General features: G+C 43.3%; 1 protein-coding gene across 3 annotated transcripts in view; it reads left to right on the top strand.

The window, feature by feature from the left end:
* The window catches only part of SRGAP3 (SLIT-ROBO Rho GTPase activating protein 3), a 269,776-nt gene that overhangs the window by 43,910 nt on the left and 203,888 nt on the right, over nt 1-21,978 (top strand). The window contains exon 1 of one of the 3 annotated variants that reach the window (XM_037904515.2): nt 2,648-3,350. The exons of 1 other annotated variant lie outside the window; for it this stretch is intronic. In XM_037904515.2, coding sequence (XP_037760443.1) covers nt 3,284-3,350 — 67 coding nt within the window. In that variant the 5' untranslated portion in view covers nt 2,648-3,283. Of the gene's footprint in view, nt 1-2,647; nt 3,351-21,978 lie in introns of those variants that run through there. One more of the 3 variants, XM_037904516.2, reaches the window with a different exon arrangement.

The raw sequence follows: 21,978 nt of genomic DNA, 5'->3' as shown, positions 1-21,978 counted from the left end.
ATATTGCTGCAAGTGCCACAAGTGTGGACACGCTATTGCGCAGGCAGCTGACAGTGTGAACACACAACAGCGGTTTCCCTTCTGCGCTCTCTGAGCGGCGCAGTAACTCCACCAGTGTAGACATACCCTAAGGCTTTTCCGTGCCATGTGCTGTGCAGCTTGAGTTTGGGACAAAGGAAGTACAAGCTCCATGACGCTGCTGCCTTTTATATTCTTTTGACATCTCCATTTTGTCTTCATTCCTGCTTCTTACCTCTGGAGTAACTTTTCTACAAATGAAGCTCGGAACAAAGGAAAGAATGAACCATCCAAGCTGTGGATGTGTTCCAGAGGGACTTCCAAGCCAGCAAACTCTCCAGTACTGCTAAGAACCTGATATATGGGCTTTGAAGTCTCTGTATGTATCTCAATGCTTTATCATTTAACAACTCTCTTCTTGTTCTTTCTTTTTCCTTATAATAAACCTTTAGTTTTAGACACTGTAGCATTGGCTGGCAGTGTGGTATTTTGGGTAAGATCCAAACTAATATTGACCTGGTAATGTAGCTGCTCTTTTGGGGTCAGGAGAACATTTTGTATATGCGAGCAGAGTTTTTAAATAACTTCTCACTGTACTGGACCTAGGTGCTGATTGGGAGTCAGAGAACTGGAACGCAAGAAAGGGAACTGTGTGATTTCTTTTTTCAGCTTCTCTATAACCAGTGTGGGGGATCAGAAGCACAATTTGTAACTGGTTGGTGAGTTTAACTTCAGTGTTAACTACCAGTTTTGGGAGTATCTGCTCTCCCTTTTGCAGCCTGCCCTGACCGTGGCATTTTCATTGAGGGCTGCCCCAGGAACCCCACGTCAAACAGAGCCAAAGCTTATTATTTTTAAAACTATTGAATTTAATATTTAAAGATATTGAAGCCAGTCTAAAAATTTTGAATGCTTGGGATTGGCAATGCTGAAGTTTTTCATTTGTAATATGGGGACAGTAATACTTACCAATGTCATAGGGTATTGTAAGCATTAATTAATTAATATTTGCAAAGTACTTTGAGTAGGCAAAATGCTTGGTAAGAGCCAATTATTAAGTTATCAAACACCACATTAAAATTAGGAATGTAAAATGTTACCCGGTTAACCGGTTAACCGGTAGTCTTACCAGTTAACCAGCTGTAACTGTTAACCTCGGGTTGGCTGGCCCCAGTGGCCCCACGCCACCCCGGCCGGAGCAGGTCCAGCTGCGCCGCCTGGCTGGAGCAGGCCCAGCCCCAGTCCCAGCTGCGCCAGCTGGATGGGCCCTAGCTGCCTAATCAGTTAATTGTTTAAACGAAATATTTTTAATAGTTTAAACAGTTAACTTTTAAAACGGTATTTACATCCCTAATTCAAATGTTCCATGTGTCAGAGAAGCCCACTAGGGGAAGAGCAATCAACAGAATTATTAGGAACAAGACAATGCCTATTTACCATTGTTTTTGTAGAGCTCTTTAAGCCTTTGATGTTGGGCTCTTTTACATCTAGCTGTGAATTTCCTTGCTTGGATGGGCTTTTATGAGGCAGTGTTATTTTCTTGCTCTCTTTGGTTTTAAACATTTAATATAATATCTGTGTGCACAAGACAGGGGGTGGGGTGATGGAATTATAAATATGACTATTTGTGTATATAAACAGATCCTATAGGGAGGGACACATTTGAAATGCATAGAGTGATATTGTATAGATCAGTAATGTTGCCATCTGTGTTCTATATAGTCTATGACAGTATATACTCTACCTGCTTGTTAGGAGGTTGCTATTTTCGTATTTGGGGTTGGGAGGGAAATGTGTAGGAGGTCTAAAGTGTTCCTTTCGGTTAGTCATAAGAGTGAGCTAGGACTCCCATGTCTTAGTCTTAAGTCCGCAACTTGCTCACTGTTTGACCTTTAGCTAATTACTGTGGCCCTGATCCTGCAGTCTTCTCAGTCTAGGCAAACTCTTGCACCCCCTTGAAGCCATAGGTCTTGTTTGGGGGGTATGCAGGGTGTTGCCTCAGGCAGGCATGGAATTTGGTCCTTATCTGTAGCCCCGTTGGCTTGGATGGAGATGCCCCAATAGAAGTCAAACTACACCTACGCTTGAAGCCCTATTGATTTCAAGGATGTAAGGTTCTGCCTGGGCATAGGGGCATTTTTTATACTTCACTTTACCCAGCTCTAAAAGGGGTACCCTATTCCTCACTCCCAGAGGATGGAATGAAGTTTTAACAAATGGCTGCACACGCAAAGCCCCTCTTAATCAGTGGATCTCAAGGCACTGCAATTGATTTTTGCAACAACAAAATCCTTTTACGAGGCTAATATGGAGATAAAAATACTGGCGTCAATACTACAATCAAGGCAAACAAAAATCTATGTGTTATCTGTCCGATCTCTTCTGCTCAGCCCTTCAATTCTCTTTACCAATAGCATTTAATTAAACGAGCAGAGGAGACTTTGCCCAGCGCTGTTGTCCAGGGCAAATGCGTGCCTTTCCCAGTGCAGAGTGGCTCCATTCAACAGAGCGAAGTTCTGCTTTACACCTTTTTTGCAGAGCTCATCGCTGCCTCTTGCAGTGAGTTATGCGCTCCTGTAGGCTACAATGTGTCAGTTGTTATAAAATCTGGGGGGAGGAGCCAGCCTGCGTGACGTGAGGAGAGCTCAATTCAAGCCTGCAGTAAAAAGCAGGGCTGTGCACAAGCTCCAGGGGAGTGAGCAAATGCATTTCCAGCGGGCAAACTTCTATCTCTGGGTTTTAATCCTCTCGGCTCGTCAGACGTGCTGAGGGGTGGGGGTGTGAGGAAGCGAAATGAGAGCCCCTTTTGCAACCTGACCTTCTTGGATTAAAGCCAGGGCTTTCCTTGCTTGCTTTGGGTTTGACTACATGCTGCGAAGGAGGAGTCCTTGCGTGTGTGTGTTGTTGTGCTAGGCTGCTGCTAAACTGTGATTAATATATATATTTTTAAATCGCTCTGAAGATTTGGGTGCAGCTCAGATTCCCCCACCCCCGCTCCCACCTTTTAGTATTGTTTCCACAAGGGCAAGCTCCCAAGGTTCCTTTCTGGTGCTGCAGCCCCTGGGTTGTTGCAAATGAAGGGAATTCTTTTTGCAAAGGGAGAGAAGGAGGGATTTTTATCTTTGCAGCAAAGTGAAGCACACACGCTTGAAAAGCTGCGAAACTGACTCTCTGTGATCAAATTGAGCGGAGCAGACGGGGGGACTTTAAAAAAAAAAGAGAGAGAGAGAGAAAGGATCCTGGGATCTTTTAGATCTTTCAAAAGATGTCATCTCAAACTAAGTTCAAGAAAGACAAAGAGATCATAGCAGAATATGAAACTCAAGTAAAAGGTTAGTGAACGCTTTACCTTTTTGACTCCCTCCCCGCCCTTCCCTCCTTCTGTTTCTCATTGTCAAATCTTCTTATGCATCAATAATCTTATTGTGAAAATCCTGGATAAGCAGCCCAAGCCCGGATTGTTTTATTTTCTGCTTTTGGCCATACAGAGAGAACGAGCGGTTTGGAGTGTGGATTATCCGATGGATGGGTAGTAAAAGCTGCATTGCAGTTGTAGGAAAGCTATATGGCTGGCTTTAGGAGTGTCAGTTTTAGTAAGATCCATACTTCCTCTTCTTGATGGTGATAAATCAGTCTAAAGCCATTTTGATAAATTTCACCTGCCTCAGATAAAGTAAAGTCCTTTTCTAGGTGGCTATGAATATGTATGCATCAATCAGTTGTATACATAAAGCAGTTGACATTTAGTATGTATTCTGTAGGCAAAGATGTATACCTCCCACATACAGCATTTTCAGAGATATTCAGCATATTCATATTAACAAATATTGAGGTATAAGAATACTATCTATTCCATGCAGTAATATTTAGGATATATCTTAATACTACTAAAACCAAGGATGTTTAAATGTAGGACTGGCACTCCATCCTTAGCTCCCAGGTCACACAATATTATGCCTAGGCATCGTGGTAGAACATATGTTGCACACACCCTCTGCTGTGAAACCTCTGCAATAATAGGGTGGGTTCTGCGTGGAATTTCTGGCATCAGTGTATGTATTTATTCCTGATTCAGTAGCTCTGCGTTAATGTAACGTCATTTGTGTCCTTCCTCCCTTCTTTTAAACAAATATTTAAAAAAATAATAATTCTCATTGAGAAATTAAGGCCCAGTGCCTGGATGACCTTTTAATCTGCAGATTATTGACACGATAGATTGTGCTGTCTGGTGTGGAACCAATATCAATGTCTACTTATGGCTTTCTTTAATCTGTGGACTATTGACAGGATAATCCAAAGAGCTGTTACGGTCTGTTGTGTTTGCATGCTCTCACCATCTGCTGATAGGCACCAATTCTGTGGACTCTTGACAGAAATAAAATCACTGGGAAATTCTGGATGTGAAGTCGATAGTGAGCAAGTGCTATGCATTAAAACGGAATGGTCACCTTCATTTTTTTTTTTTTTTTTAAAGTGATAACTTTCCCATGAAATTAACAGTTGAGACCCGGATCCTGCAAACACTTAATTCATGTTCTTAAGTTTATGGGCATGAGTATTCCTTTTGAGTTCAGGGGGGCTACTTGCATGCATAGGGTTAAACACAAGTGCAAGTGTTTTGCAGGATCAGGATCTTAAAGGGTAAATGAGATTATTGATTTATTTTTGGAAGTAAATAAATAAAGTGTACCTTATTTTTTACATTCTGGTAATGTAGGCCCTGATCCTGCAAATACTTTTGCAAGTGACTTTATGCCTATGTGTAATTCCATTTAATTCAATGGACTACTTGTGGACATAACAATTGTGAGTAAGTGTTTTGCAGGATCAGGTCCCTTAAGGCAGACTGCTCTATTTCTAAATTTTACAGATAAAATGCAATAATAAAAAAAAATTCCTGAGTTGAGACCACTGAATGCCAAATTTCAGGCACTGAGCTTATTTTTATTACAGCTGGATTTATAATGGAAAAGTTGGCATCTTCTAGTCTAACGACAGTACAAATGGCTCCGGTGTAGTGAAAGGAGGGGTGGATGGCTGTGTGTGTGAATAATTGCACATGAATAATCTGTGTTTTGTGTATGGTTTTATTCTGACTGTTAAAAACATGATTTTTAATACAGGGCCTCATAATTGCTCTATTAATTGTTCTTGGATATCCTGGAATTCTGTCAGAGAACTCCTTAATTTTGTTCATAGTACCATCATTATAATAATCTGTAACTTGGATTATTTTTGTTGATGGCAAAAAACTCTTGCGCTTGCAATTTTAAACTATTCATTGTTAATGTGTTTCCATTTAAAGAAAATCCAGATTATATAGATGGAAGATTATATGGAACAGCTCCCATGACCCTATAATAATTTTTTGTTATATAGAAATTCCATATTTCGCTGTTTCTAAATCTCTGGTTAAAGGAGAAGCCTTGTGTAGACTGTTTATATTAGCAGAGTTAAAAAACGTAAAACTGTGTGAAATGCCTCAATGAGGGAAGACTTGTGAACACTTAAAGTAAAAACTTTATTTATTTTATTCTCACTAAGGGTCAATTAGCTTGTGTCAGTTTCTTCTTGAATTCAGCCATATCTCCCTCCCCAGATACATCATTTAAATTGAACTGCTGCTTGGATGGCTCAAACCAGTGCCAGATGGGAAGGATTTTGAGGAGGGGGTTGTCAGTTGATTTTGTGCCATTGTTTACTCTCTTTTGCATTTCAGCCTTTTGTAGCCAGTTTTGAAGAATGATAGAACAGTCACAACATATACTGCTCGGTGCCAATTACCTTTCTCCTCATGTATAATTTGGGCAAAGTGATGTTATTGCACCCTGCAGTTAAGCAGATGAAATTCTCTCTTAGCCTACGAAATCTCTCTGCTTTAAAAGGGAGGGAAGGGTTTGCTTTTATTTCTGAAGAGTGACCCATGCTTATACAGTGTTTTTTTTTTAAAGATGGATTGGGCCAAATGTGGCCCCTGCTTCTACCCCTCCACCGCTGACATCACTAGGGCTGTGGGAGGATTAACTGAAGATGGGGTAATGGGTTACTCTTTCCAACAAGTTTTTCCATGAATATCTCCATACCCTTTTGTGGTGTGTGATTAGGTTCAAAATATTAATTTGCCATGATTGTTCATTGTCTGACTTCAACAAAATGGAAATGTTGAAGCTGTAGGATCACTGGCACTGGGGCTGTACTCATGGAATGTATTCTCCTTTGATGGCCTGTTTCATCAGAGCAATCGGGACTTGGGCCAGGCCACTTTTCTGGGTGGCAACAACAAAGAACAGAGGCTCATTTTACCCATTGAGTTGGGATAATTTTCTTAAGTTTATTCCATTCTTACAGTGCCTTTTGTAGTAACGGAAAAGTCTGTTTTCTGATACAACCACCTGATCTATCCTTTAATCTGACTGTATGTTAATTTATGCGTTGCTGAAGATTGCAAACAGTGAGGAGAGAGGATTTGTTTAGGACGATGCCAAAGCATATGACTAGGACTAACAAGATGAAATTAAGAAAAGGGGAATGTACACAGTGGGTCTGGTTCTGGTTCACCGCTGCCCCACTGCAGGTTTATGCTGGCATGATTCCTGTGAAATCAGTGGAGTTACCCCTGTATAAAACTGGGGCTAGGATGACCAAATCAGGGCCAGAATTTTGTATCAGCAGAAACTTCCTAGCAGATGCATTTTGGCTGGTGAGTCGTCTCCACAGGCAGTGGTGGGAGCTCCCTTGGTTGAGACATTTAAAGAAAAAAAAGTCTCATAGATTGGGCAAAACACTAGAAAGTGTACTGTAGGGAATAATTGTGCACTGATGGCCTTCCCCACTCTGGCAGGATGGATGTTCTCAACTTTGGGGGTCATGACCTCCTCTCCTTCCTCTCTTCCCCAGTGTCAGGGGGTTGGGGTCACTCTGCCCTTCACATGGTGCTCAATGGTCAGACTAGGGGTACAATCCTGGCTTTATTGAAATCCGTGGCAGAACTCCTGCCAAATGCATTGTGGCAAGGACTTCTATAGAATCAGAGCGGTCCCTTCTGGCCTCTAAAATCTGTGAAATGTATGGGTCCAGTACGGAAAAGCCTGGGAACTCCTGGAATAGATAAACCAGTCCGTCTTTCTCTTAACTGCTGTGGTTCCACGAACAGAATGGCTACTTGCATTGAATGGCAGTGCTCGCAAGGCTGAGCTTTAAAACAAAGCCAGCCTTTAAGAGGGAAAAATTATGCTTGCGCAGGAATGTTTATTTAATTGTCTTTGATCATGTTTCATAATTGTGCACCCAAATGGTGGTGTAGTTTAGAGCTCCAGATGTTGAGCACCACTGTGCAGAATACAGCAAGGCCTGTATAGGGAAGCCTGAGTTCCTCCTTCAAGGGAGGGCATGTTCTGTGAATATCACGCACCTCCTACATGAACAGAACGGAGTGAGGTGCTTTGGATTCCAGCAAATGGTGCTCTAATGTGCAGGATTTATCAGTGTACATTTATGGTGCAAACAAGTTCCTTCACTAAAGCCATGATGGCAGCCTTCCAACATCTGTTTTCTCTGTCTCTTTCTCCTTCCCCTTTGTGATGATCAGATCTGTAACCAAACTTCCCCCATGTCTCAGTGTGTTCAGATCCATGTATTTGGTTCAGGCCTATCTATATCTGACGTATAATCTTTGCAGTTATTAATCCAATTTGGCTCTCCTCCAAACCTGCACTACCCTTTTGAAGGCAATGGGCTGCATGGTTGTAAGCTTGAGGAGAACTGGCCTTCTGTTTTTCCTTCCAGCTAGCCTAGGTCTTGTCTACAAAATCTCCAACGAATGACTAAAATGGAGAAAACTAGTAAGAGAAAGAGACTAATGGAAACAAAATTCTGGCATTGAAACAGCTGGCACATGACTATAACAGGAGAAAATTGAAGAAGCATGTCTCATTATGGAGAAGAGGCCTGAATTCTGAACACAGGGCTACAAAGTGTTCCAAAAGTCTAGATCAAAAAAGTGGGGGAGAGCAGAAAAAATTCACACATTTATTTCCACCTGGGGAGAGAGAAAAGGAGTTTGCTGTACTGGTATGTTAAAATTCCACCTCCCAAGAAAAGACCCATGATCCATGCAGGGAGGGTGATTACTGGCACGTACAACATCAGTTTATTATAGAGGAAGTTTCTGAGACTTGTAATACAATGGTGACCAAAATTATGGCTATATTAATTGGTAGTTTTCTCATCCAATGTGTCAGAGGCCAGAATGGAGAGAACCTAATTCCCACCTCTTTAACCCATTAACAAGATGGGGATAACTAGGCTAGAAACAGCAACCCCTCTTGGTGAAGAGACCACCATGTGATTATATATGGTATCTCAAAAATCAGAACGGTTTACTTCGAAAAACAAAACCCATGATTCCAGACAGGTCATTGCATGTTGCATGCATGTTAATGTGCGTGGATGTTGCTGCTAACAGCAGTCACTTTAGTAGGCTAGATGCATATCATGGAAGCTGCCTTTAGCTGAGATGAGAAAAAGGGACGAATATTAAAACACTAAAATTGACTTGGTGGGGAAAATATGTGATCTAAACATCGCAACACAATACATCAGGGAAAAGCTAGGTGCAATAAAGAAAAACAAAAATGCTTACCAGAGAAAAAATCACCGGCATACTGAAAGAGATAGAGAGGTTGGAGAAACACAATGAATTTTAACAGTAACCCTAGCTAGCAATAGTAGAAACAATGTAGATGAAAGCCAAACCGTACTTCCAGTGAGGTTACTAGGGAATTTTGCCTTTGATTTCAATGAGAGTGGGTTCAAATCCAAAGCTTTCTAAGGTGTGCAGTTAGTTGAAGAGGAACTGAAAGAATAAAAGATCGGAATAGGTGTGGAAGTGACGCAAGATGTAAACAAACTGGAAAGAGCTCAGAGAAGAGGGAGAAATGGTTAGTGTGCTGGCTGGTTTGATTTGAGGAAAGATTAAAAGAGCTGAATACCAACTAAAGGGAGCGTGGGGGGATGTGATCATATTTCTAACTAGAAGGTAATAAAGCTCTGAAATAAGCTCGCCCCCCATTTCTCCCTACCCCCACAGGGGTTGTAGAATCCCTCATCACCAGAGGTTTTTAACAACAGGTTGGATATCAAGGATGGTCTAGGTTTACTTGGTCCTTTCTCAGTCTGCGGCCTGCACTTGATGACTTGTCCAGGTCCCTTCCGCCCTTCATTTCTATGATTCGGTCTACAAATACCTGACGGGTAATAAACACAGAGGATGGAGAGGAATTATTTAATGGAGTTTGAGATGGTTGGACTATGGATAATGGGAGGAAACAAAGGAAAAAGAGCATTTAGGCTGAATATCAGGAACCTTTTCCTGACAGTGAGATTTCAGTTGTCCAAAGCCCCACTACTGTGCCATTTCAAAAATAGACTGGACAGAGCACTAGATAATATACTGAACTGTGTGTGCGGTCTGACGAACTGAGCTCTGCCTCGATTTTGGTCTTGAGCAATTTGCTTGCAGTGACAATCAGCTCTGCCCAGTCTCCAAATAAGGAATATGCATCACTTATGTCCCATTTGAGGGCTGAAATGGGATTAAAGTGATATGTAGTCCTTGGATGCAGGGGTGATTTTTCACCCCTAATGTCTGTGTGTGGCTGGCTGGCTGGCTGTCTCTCTCTGGAGAATGAGGATAGTTATATTTACTTACCTCATGGTGGAAAGGGGGTGGTTGTGAAGATTAGTCAATACTTGTTCCACACTGTTGAAGATATAAGGTAGTTATATACATATACAGATAGGTATGTTACTAGTAGCATTATTATTACTGGGGGTGATGCAGGGGGTTAGGACTAGGTGACCTAAAAGGTCTTTTCCATTAGTAATGTCTATGCAGTTGGATAAAATGGACATACTGGATGATAATATATGGCTTGTATTTCTATGATGCCCATAGCTGAAGGGTCCCAGAGGGCTGTGTTGGGGAAATTGCTCTTAGATCCTTAGGACTCTCTTGTTTGGGGTGTCTCGCCTCTCTTGTTTTCTGTGCAAGAAGAGGCATAATCTGTAGTGCTTTCAGTATGCTGATGAAACTCAGCTTTGTCCGTATCTTGACTGGTTCAGGAGAAGCAGTGGGGTCCTTTACCTAGTGTCATCTGAAGACGGGAGCATGGCTGAGAGTGAGCTGTCAGTAGATCGATCCAGATACAATGGATGTGATGCTGTGAGGCTGGGAGAATGCAGAGATACAGCAGAAATTACATTGACCCCCCATGACTGATGGTGTGTGCCTGCTGGGTATTGCCAAGGTTCATAATTTGTGTGTCTAGTTAGACAGACAGCTGCTGCTGAACAATAAAGTAACAGTTGTGGCCAGCGTGGCACACTTCCACCTGCACTTGGCTGGAAAGCTTTGGGCTCTTCCCTTCAGATTCAGATCTCACTACCCTTGTCCATACTTTTGTCATTTCACGATTAGACACCGCAGTGACGTTGCATCTTAAATCTCCTTGGCAGGTGAAACCATCTGGATGAGGGGAATGTCTTAGCAAGAGCATGACACAGCACTCACTGATCTGCACTGCTTTGCCATTTGACTTCTGGCTAGGGCTTAAGATGTTGGTTTTGATCTGAAAAGCCTAAATGGCCTGGAACTCTCCCTACCTGAATGACCACCTCTCTCCATGTGCCACAGTGCCCCAGCTATAATCCACAGAGACATTCAAGCTAGAACTCCCTCCATATACAAGAGAGCGGTCTGCATGTTCTCCATGAGGTGCTCTCATGGGGGCCGCTTGACTATGGAATTTACTCCCAGCTGGTTCAAAATAAGCAGACTTTGTTGAGCTCTTGGAGAGGAAGGGAGGGTAGAGAAAATAGGAGAGGGTGTGTGGCTGAATGGGGTATTGGTTAGTTTGTGATTGCTTGGTTCCCACTGGGTGTCATTAAGGAGGGGGTGAGGCTGAGTTGGAGGCTCTGTTATGATCTGTGTATGATCATCAGTGATGGCAGGTAGAGCTATGGATATGTGCCCTTTTATTTTAGAAATAAATAAATAAATTCTGTTTGTCTGCCTTTTGTCAGGCCATCTGTCCTTTGGCTGTCCATAATGGTCTGTGTCTGCTTTCAGGACCTTTCTTTCTCACCTCTCTGGAACACTCAGCACTACTGCCAGGCCATTTTCTCTCTTTGTGTCCTCTGCTGTCAGTTAATGGGTCTGAGGCCCTTACTTTTTACATTCTGCTGCTGCCCTACATCCCTTTTCAGTTGCCAGAATATGAGAGATGGGCCTAGAATAGCGCCAGGAAGCTTCTGTTGGTATTCTTCAGACTTGTTTTCTGGATACACATTTCAGGATGCAAGCTTTCTTCTTTGCATTTCCCAGATTTTTCAGAGGCAAGAATGGATACATTAAAAATAAATGCTAATCAAGCTATAGGTGCATATTTATTACATCCCTGTTAAAGCTACTTGTACAATACAGGAGATCCTCCGATGTACAGTTTAAAATGAGCATTTTCAGACATAAAATTTTAATTGGTCTGTCTGGCCAGAAAGATAAATAAATGTCTCTTCAGCCTCATTACTGTCAAATGAATGATTTGTTGTTTTAAATGTGGCAAAACTAACTACTTTTAATTATATAAATGCAAACGTGGATGATTCAGTGTTATAAATCTTGCAGGGAATTAGGCATCCTGGTGATAGCACTGTTTAATTTGAAACTGCTTGCTGGGGCTTCTGCTAACCCTGGCAAAATACAGGTCAGCAATACCCTGTTGGTCACTGTTGAAGCTGAGACCCCACAATGCTCTTTCATCTCCTTGTTCTGCTGTCTGTCTGGAAGCTGAAGAGCATCCTCCTTGACCCATGGCTGTGGGAGATCTTCTTTCACTGGTGGCTTTGGCTCCATTGTGGAAGAATTGCTTGGGGCTCATCTCTTGTACATTGAGGGCTTTTAACAATTACTATATGAATTGGGGGTAAACCCAGCATTTTAGTGGCATTAGCACGTGAAAGTGATTTCTGCGTGAAGAGGGCCTGCAGAATCCAGGGCCGCCAAGAACCAAAGCATCCTCTTAATTTTCACTGGAGAACTGCACTTAAATTTTACATTGTAGCAGCTAATCCCTTCCCACTGGTCCCACTTTGCTCAGGAAATGTAGAGTATTTCGATATGAAAAGATTCTCAGTGTTAGCAGCCATAGTTGAGAAATGACAGGTTGCCCTAAACCCAGCACCTGCTCAGAAGGCCAGTTGGGTTGTTGTTCCAGGCCTAAATTCATCCTGCCAAACTCTGGCATGTTAATGTGTATGGATACCACCATCCTATTGCCAAACCTGACTTTGGGTGTCGTAGATACTCCGGCTGCAATTTGTACTGATTTGTAAACTAAAGTGAAATGGGAAGGGGCCAACAATTGTCTGCCTGGATGGAACCAAGAGATCTCACATGGTGGGCTTCTCTGATGTGACTGAATGAAAGTTTGCTCCATCATATAGGCTGGTGGGAACTATTTTATTTATGGGGCCAAATTCTGCTTTTGGATATACATATGCAATTCCCATTGATTTAACTGCCATATGTTACCAATTTTGCTGTAAAATCTAAGGGCCACAGCCCCCATTGGCCTGGGACAGCGAACTGCGACCAGTGGGAGCTGTGATTGGCCGAACCTGCGGATGCGGCAGGTAAACAAACCGTCCCAGCTCACCGGGGGGCTTACCATGGTGGATCGCGGGCCAAAGGTTGCCGATCCCTGGCATATAGGATCCTTTGACTTCAAGAGAGCTTTGCTGATGTTTACCAGCTGAGACCCAGGCCCTGAGTCTGGTGTGAGAGTAGACTTTGTGAATCCGATCCAGGTTGTGAGGCCTGGCATTCAGACATCAAAATGGACAAACAGTGTCTCCTTTTCAGTTAATACTTTTTCTTGTGGGGTGTGGATTATTATTTTTTTTTAATCTAGGTCTGATGACTTGGTCCAGGCACATGGGTTTTGCATGAGAGAAAAATCTACCGACTGAGAAGGCTGTGTGTGCAGAGCAAAGCACTGCTCAGGAGACTGAGAGAGAGTAGTGCACTTCTATGATCATAATAAAGATTAATTGATGCTCTCTAATGGAAACAAATTGAATCTATCATAGATGCTTCCTGTTAAACTAACATCTAGAACACTTGTGCATGAAGGCCAGGATAGTTCAACTAAATCAGCAAGTTCTGGGAAACAACTAACCATCAGAAGCCATTTATGTTTATCTTCAGGATAGAGGCTAAATGGACACCCAGTGAAATACCCTTGGAGCGGGCTTCTTTCATTTAGCCGTTGGGAGGAGTTGAACAGGGCAGCTGGCATCCTACAGGAAACGACGGGAAGAGTAGTGTGTGCGCGCATGCGGGAGAGTTTGTGGGAGAGTAGGCTTTGGGAACAAAGCTGTGCATGTTTCATCTTGTTGCCAACGGGGTGCTGTTTGCACAGGGGCATGGAGTGTTTGTCTCAGAACCATGTTATTCAGTTGTCTTGTAGACCAGTGGTTTTCCACCTGTGGTCCACAGACCCCTGGGGGTCCGCACAGTCTGTCAGATTTCCAAAGGGGTCTGCACCTCCACTTAAAATTTTTTTAGGGGTCTGCAAATGGCAAAAAGGTTGAAAACCATGGTGGTAGGCTAACCTGAGGCATAGTCTAAGGCTCCCCTGCACTGCAACTCTTATTTGGCCAGGACACCCTGGGTTATAGGCAAGATCATGTCCTCACCACGGTTCAATTTGCCTGCGTGTGATGGGATCAAGCCCCGATTCAGCCAGGACTGTAATACAGTTATAAAAGTTTGGCCCTATGAGCACAGGGAGGACCCAAAAAGTATTATAACACGGCCCAGTCACTACCATGTTATACATGATGACCAGTAAATTTTGCTAAGCCATCATGGCTCAGACTTCAAAAAATGGGAGCCTAAAGTTAGTCTCCTTAAGGCCATATTTAGGCTTTTGGCTAAGAGGCCTGATTTTCAAGAGGGCAAAGAACTCCACTGGGAGCTGCTGGGTGCCAGGATGCCTGCCTGTACCTGATTTCCAGAAGGTTGCGATTTTAATTTATTTTAAAAAACAGCAATTTTTTTTCCACAAATACCTCCTTCCTATAATATGTATTTCTTTAGTTCTTTCCATTCCAGGATCGTCAGACACTTCACAAACGATAGTGAATGAAGCCTCCCATATTGCTGTAAGGTCGGGAAGTGTTACCTTCATTTTCACAGATGAAGAAACCGAGGCACAGAAATAGGTTAAGTGACTCGCCTGGGGCACACGAGTCTGCTATGGAGCTGAGACTAGAACTCGGCTCTCCTGACTCCCAGTCCTGTGCTTCAGCCTTTGCTGCTTCTCCCTGTGACATGCAGTGCATTTGTGCTGGTTGGCTCTGGGTGTCATATTTGAGGTCGTGATGCTCTTCAGCCCGTGATGAAGGAGAAAGAAACCAAAGCCCCACAGAGGTTTAAAATGGAATGCCACCAAATTCAAAGACCGTTAGTGTAACCTGACCGGCCAGAGTAATGGCAGAGGCAGCATTTGAACAGAACTGTACTTTAATCCCTTGGGTGCATATGGAAGCATTTGGTTAAGACCGAAGCAGCTACTTCTCCAGCTGATGACCCTGAGGGAGTGCCTGCTGACGGATGCTGACTCAGCGGTCTTTCCTTCTGAACCCTTCCTTCCCCGTTGAGCTGTTAAAGCAATGAAAGGTTCCTATTTTCATATTCCTCAGCCCCTGCTGCATAGCTGTGAGGTAGAAGATTCCCTCCTCCCCCCCCGCCCAAGACTCAGAAAAGGCCAGGATTTTGTTTTCCCCTCAGGTAAAAATCCAAGTGCTCCTGTTTACTACAATATGCAGTTTAAACCACCACAAGCATTTCTTTCTCTAGCTTACCTTTAAACTTGGACTTGAAGGTTTTGCTTTGCTCTAGGTTGAGAAGCTTTTGTCCCTGAGCTGAGGGACTGTAGTTAGGAGTGGTACACCACAAATATATAACCAGTGTAATCTGTGTATAGACATGCATTGATCCCTGTGAGGCTCTGAGCTGGCCTTAAACCCAGCAGGTCCAATTCTCCCCATGTTGATTTCAGTGGGAGTTTCTTGGACCCTGGCCCAAGAAATGCAGGTTACTGCTTGTGATACCAGGGAAACCAACCCGATTTCCCTTTCTGATGCTTGGGCAGGAGAGAGAAGCTACTGTGTTCTAGGTTCTGTTTCCTACCCTCTGCAGTACTGGGATCCTGATCTGACCTTTTCTCCCACCCCTGCTCCCCTTCCCAGAGCTTGCGGCCGGGCATGTCATAAGACCAGTCCTAACGAGATTTGATCTGCCTGAAAACAGATTCTGTTTACAAAGTCCTGATTTTCCAGATCTGGGAGGGTTTCACTGGCTTGCTAGTTGTTCTAAACCTGCCTACCCTTTGTGTCTATGCTGTGAGGTGGCTGAAGCTGAAGTGTCTGGGGCAATCTGTTCCCTTTGAGGCACTGCAGGGATAAACCCTTGATTACAAGGGTAGTAACTCTCATTTTGCAGTCGTGTATTTTCTGCTGGGAAGGTTGGAAAAAGAAGGGCAAATACCCAGGCTTAATTTTTTTTTTTCTTTTTCAAAATCCCGTTCTGTTTATGCTCTGGGCTTTGCCCTGGTATTCTTGCAGCCTGCCTTTGCTTGGTTCACTTGTGGTGGCGAATAGAAGGATGGGGTGGGTGAGTTGAGGCAGGGATGTGTAGTGCATATGAGTTTGGATGTTGGTTGGATCATTCTCTTAAGCTGATTATTAGCCTTGTGACTGGTTCTACTCAACAGGCGTCAGTAGTAATGGGAAAAGCGGGAACAGCCCACTTAAGGGCAAGGGCATGTGAGAGACGTGTAAGTCTGAGAGAGGGTGTGGCTTTCAGGGTGTAGGATCAGATCTTCCTGCCCATTGGTCTGAGTCAAGATTTTTTTCTCACCAGGATGAATTTCCATCTTATCTGCTAAATTAACAAATATAAAATACTGAATCCAGTCTGAACTGATCTGAACAGCATTGTGGCTGTGGGGCTGGGGGAGGAGGCACCAAATGTGGTGTTTCTCTGGCTGGGTTTTGCTCCAGTTTGCTAAGGGATGTTGGGTGTGTAATATTTAATTTGATTTATAATAAAAATTCCAAGATCCCTGTGCCTCCCACGCCCTATTCACTTGGATGGAAATGAGGGAGTTGTGGGGGGGATTTGTTTCATCACCTGTGAGCTGGGCCCTTGCTGCAGGTAGCTGGAGAAGACCAGCCAGGAGGATTTGGGCCATTATTCCTGAGGTTTGTTAACTCTGTCACGTGGGGAGCTGCCCTCATGGGAGGGGTGGTAAAGCCCTTCCCAAAATACCATAATTTAATGCTGACAGCTTCTCTGTCTGTTAGGTGTCTATTCAGTCTCTGGTGCCTTGTTCTCTCCCAGCCCAGTTTCAGACACGTCTGTGGTATTGTTTCCCTTCACCTATCCACTAGAGATAAGTGTCCACGGTAACCTTTTATTGGACTGGTAGCAGTGACTGTTGTGCTCTGTTGACTCACCTGTGGAGCCTTGTAGGAATGAATGGAGAAGGCCTTCACCGGGTGTATTTCTTCCCCTCTGACAGGTTCTAGTCTCCCTGTGACTTCTTGCAGATGAGATCCTGTTTCGTGTGTGTGTTCAGAAGATGGGGGAGACAGGAGCACTTTAGCATGCAGTATCCTCATGAGTATATGGCTAAGCCACTGATCCACAGCTTCTTTTCTCTTAAACCCATATGTTATAGTCCCATTTGGTTTCCTGGCCTCAGGCAGAGGTACTGTATGGATCAGGATGACAGTGGCATCGGATGAAGTGAGCTGTAGCTCACGGAAGCTTATGCTCAAATAAATTGGTTAGTCTCTAAGGTGCCACAAGTACTCCTTTTCTTTTTGTTCTTGGCTAGATAACTGTAGTGTGCTCTGCTTGGGGCTATTCTTAGAAAAAAGCTGAAGCTTCATAGAGCGTGGAATGGAGCAGCTTCTCCCTTGAGTCAATCCAATTGTTATGAATGGATCCCACTAGCGCCCATTGCTCCTGCGCTTCCTTCTTGTTTAGTCGGAGCACAGGTCACTATGATCTAGCCAGCCAAAATAGCCTAGGCCCCAGCTGTCCACTCCCTGAATGTGCCCTCTTGCTGCAGCTACGGTCAGCTAGGTGGCTTTTGCAGCAAGTTCCTGGCTCTGCAGCACTGGTAGCAGGTGGTCCTCAGCAGAAGCCCCATCATGATGCTGGGAACTGCTCACACGGGTGGTCTTCAGGAGCTGGGGTTTGGCAGCCTCAGGAAGCAGCACCTCGACTAGACCTTTCATAGTCCTGGAACTCAGTGCTCCAGCAGGCTGCTATTTTAACGTTGGTAAATCTAGTTTTCTTTCTGCCTCTTTCTTCTGCCTGGTGCCTGGGTGCTGAGGCAATGGGCACCATTCATCAATCTTTTTAAATAAATTCCTCTTGTAACATTTATCCAAGGGCTGTCGCTAGTCCTGATTCCAGGTGAAGAATTTTTAGGGCCTATAAGAGTCCAACACCAAATACTCTTACTGTGTTGAACTGATATTGATAGGCTCCTGCAAGGGATAATATTTTAAGTGCTCTGTGCATGGTTTCAGCATTTGTCAAGAGCAGAAGTTACTCTCCCGTTCCCTTGGCCTGTTGAAGGGGAAAAGGGGAAAAAAAAACACCTTGAGCTGTTAATTCCCACCCCCCCCCGCCCGAATTTGGCTTTGTCTCAGTAGCTGTTTGTTAAACTACCACCCACAGCAGCACAGCAATCGCCTCCTGAAATGCATTTACCAAGCTTTTAAGAGGCATTTGTGCTCCTGACATGTGGCCAATGACTGAGCAGTTCAAATAAGTAACACATGGCTTCAGTTCAGAGCTGAAGAAAGAAGTTGTTACATGTTGGATTCATGTTGCAAACTGCCAGGCTCTAGTAAATATGGCACACAGTAATTTCCCCTTTCTTACAGCCTGGCTGACTGTTTTAATCCTGAATTCTGATTTAATTCTGCCATGCTTTCGTTTAGCCACCAGCAAAATCATCCTGTTTGAAGAAGATGAGTATTCCTTACTAAGCATTATTGTGCTGTCTCCCTCCCACCGCCATTGCACCCCATGTATTATGTTATTGGCATGTATCATACCAGCAAATAAGGTAGGAAATGGAAGTGAGTAAACCGTGGTAATTTAAGGAGTATTAGTAGTAGCAATATCTCATATTTATTACTTCTTTAAGGATTCCAAAGTGCTTTGCAAACTATGGGTCTCATTAGCATCCCAGACTTAACTGGGACTCCCTCTTTTGCACTTGCTGCATTGCAGGTGAAATTTTGCGCCTACAGTTATTTATGGGTGCAATTTAAGACGTTCAGATATGCCTTAGGTATGTGCTGGTATCTCTCCAACCCAGAGGCAGCTGCATTTCAGAGGCGAGGGCAGAGAGTAGTAGCTGCTTAACAGCACCTTCCAACACTACACAGTAGTCTAGACAGGAAGTGAAGAAGAATATTGTAGTTAAATAAAAGGACAGGAGTAATTAACATAGTTAAAATGTAATCCCCCAGACTGGAATTTATCCAATACAATGAGGCTAACGCTCCTACTGTGACACTGCACCCCGTATTCTTCATAGTGATATTATTATGATTATAATTATACTATAATTATAATGTATTTTATGCAAGACTGGTCGTGTAAGGTGTCATTGGAAAAGTTATGATTTGCTGAATGTGATTATTCTATTTGTATGCATGTATCATTTTTGTATCGGAAGTCATAAATACTGTGTATCCATACTTCAAAAGTAGTAACACCCACTAGTCAAGATGCTTTCAGTCTAGATAGCTCGTTGGGAAGGGCCTATTCAGGGCAATGAACCATTAGGGAAAACAGTGGGCCTCAGGAGAAGCTTATCTCCCACCTGGTGAGCCTTCCTGAGAACATTTCAGACAGCCTGTAAGTAATGGCTGCTATGAGTCTACAAGGATTTGTGACCAGACCACATGATTCTGGACACCATCTTGAAATGTCAGTATTTTTACTTAAAACCGGTCTGGGAACCAAGTTTTGAAACAAAGGGTTCCCGCCATATGCTAAAGCTATATCAGCCAGGGAGTGACATCATTGGTTGTTCTTCACTCCCTCAGATGTTTCCCGGAGTCTTCTTGTGTGGGAACAAAGACTGTGCTGGACCCAGGCTAAAGGAATTTCTAGCCTGTATATGAAGACCTGAGAAACCCAAGCTGTAAAACTAATGCAGCTTGTGCCTTTAAGAATCTACAAGTCTGCCTGTATCATCAGTTTGGATATGAATTAGCAGATTCTCACCCTATCTATCTAGTATGTTAAGCTTAGTTTGTGTTTTGTTTTTTTTATTTGCTAGATAATCTGCTTTGATCTGTTTGCTATCCCTTATCACTTATTAACTACAAAAGATAGATTTTTAAATTTGTTTTATGTTTTAATCTAAACCAGTGAGTTTGGAATGAAGTGTGTGGGAATCTTAGCTCAGAGGGGGTATTGCATATTCTTCTCCACGATTGGGGTGTGTGTGTGAACTCTGAGCGTACGCTGTACAGTTCCCTGTGCAGGTATAATTTTGGGTTTATGCTCCAGAGGGGGTGTGTGCCTGAGGAGTTGAGAGTTACCTTGGCTTTAACCTTCCTACTGCACGAACCAACAGCATGGTGTGAGAGAGAGCCCAGGTTGGTGGGTCAGAGGGCTTAGTGGTACCCCAGTTCCAGGTGGCTCGCCAAGGGGAACCCATCATATCTACCCATGTGAAAGTGTTATGGATCTTTAATTACCAGAAGCAGTCAGGACCTTGGCTTTACAGTTCATCTTAAACATGGTATCTCCAGCAATTCAGCAGCTCTCTAGCACCATGATGGGGAATATCTGGCCTTTGATTTTATATATATGGCAGTCACTATATTATCCAAGTATTTATCAGTATTCATCAACAAGAGAAAGGGATGGCAAGAACACCTACAAATAATTCTAACGGATACATTGCATGATGGGGAGAAAGCCTGACTTGAATAATTCCTCTCCTTTGAGAATTAAAGGGATGGAAGGATCTGTAATGTGAGAATTCCATTGCAGTAATAGTGTGTTAATTCAGCTCTCAACCTTTCCAGACTACTGTACCTCTTTCAGTGGCCTGTTTTTGTCTTGCATACCCCCCAAGTTATATATCACTTAAATTACTCGCTTACAAAATCAAATATAAAAATACAGAAATATCACCGCACATTATTACTGAAAAAATTGCTGACTTTCTCATTTTTACCATATATATATGAAATAAATCAATTGGAATATAAATATTGTACTTACTGACAGAGCAGTGTAAACAAGTCATTGTATGAAATTTTAGTTTGTACTGACTTCGTTAGTGCTTTTTACGTAGCCTGTTGTAAAACTAGGCAACTATCGAGATGAGTTGATGTACCCCCTGGAATACACTCCCCCCCCCCCCCCCCCCGATTGAGAACCACTGTGTTAATGTATCAGAAGTGAATATAAGAAAATGAGATCAAGGAATCAGCAGAAAGAAACAGCAGGAGAGACTGGCTTTGAAAACTCTTTGCTTGTTGTATTTAAATAAAAGGCTGTTGTAGAACTATTTTAATGTGCCCTGCCTCCTTGCATTACAGCGGTTAATAGCTGTTTGCAGTGTTGCTGTAGCTGTGTTCGTCCCAGGATATGAGAGAGACAAGGTGGGTGAGGTAATATCTTCTATTGGATCAGCTTCTGTTGGTGAGAGAGACAAGCTTTCAAGCTTACACAGAGCTCTTCTTCATGCCATTAGCTGTATTAAAGCATTCCCTCCCACAGCTAGGGAGTCCAAGCCAGAATTTAGGCAAAATCCTATGTGAAAATATTAAGTAGCACAGACTGCTCTAGCCTGGGAGCTATGAGAGAACTGTAGGGTTTATCTGTGTCCGGCAGCCTCAGTAAAGAATCTTTTTTTATAGTCACCATCCCTACAATATCCAGGAAGGAGGAGTTTGCTCTCCCTCCCTGGTTTCACCTTTTGTTGGGGGGGGCGGGGGAGCTGTCATGCATGTGGTGAGGATTTTCAGTCACAAATGGCAACCTTCTCCACAAAGCAGCTCTGCATAGGTTTGCTCTGCACTGCAGTATGAAAGCTGTACAAGTTTGGCAGACCTACCTAGCTTGAAAGGTGCAGTGTACCTATGGGAACTGCACTTCAGAAGAAAAAATATTCCTCCATAAAACCATTATTAAGCTCTAGCAGAATACCGAAGTATTAGAATCGCTACTTTGAGTGAGCTTTGATTTTAAAATAGTGGTTTGATCGCATGGTGCTTTCAGTGACTCCCCACCGCCGTTCCTCCTTTTGGAATCCAGGAAAGAATAATGCAGATTATTTAAACCCCAGTTTCAGGCTATAACTGATAGTGTATGAAACAGTTGAAGTTGATACATGGTCACATTAATATTGAAGGCAGGCAACATGGGCCAGTGGCTAGGGCATTAGCCCTGGAGTCTTGACAGAGTTACTTTGCTGTCCTGTGCCTCTCTTTCCCCCTCTGTATTATCTCCAGGCATGAATAGTATGATATAAAGACCAAAGATTGCCTTGTAGCTAAGTCTGGGGACTGGACTCAGGCAATCTGAGCTCAGTTCCTGAATCTGTCATAGACACTCTGCTTGGGCACATCCTGCATCTCTCTGCCTCAGTTCCCTGTGTGCAAAATAGAGCGAATACTTTTTGTCCTGTCTATTTGGATTGTAAGCACTTTGGGGCAGGGATTGTTTTAGGATGTCCGCTTCTGACATTATGGGCTACTGAGTGTGGTTGGGGTCTCTAGGCACTACCATACTACCACTGCAATAAGGTAGGCATTATTAGATATGTACCCAGCTCATACATT

This window comes from Chelonia mydas, chromosome 7 (assembly GCF_015237465.2).
Source record: "Chelonia mydas isolate rCheMyd1 chromosome 7, rCheMyd1.pri.v2, whole genome shotgun sequence".
NCBI classification, from domain to species: domain Eukaryota; kingdom Metazoa; phylum Chordata; order Testudines; family Cheloniidae; genus Chelonia; species Chelonia mydas.
The sequence above is the reverse complement of the archived record's forward strand: the minus strand, read 5'-3'. Positions and strand labels throughout refer to the sequence as shown.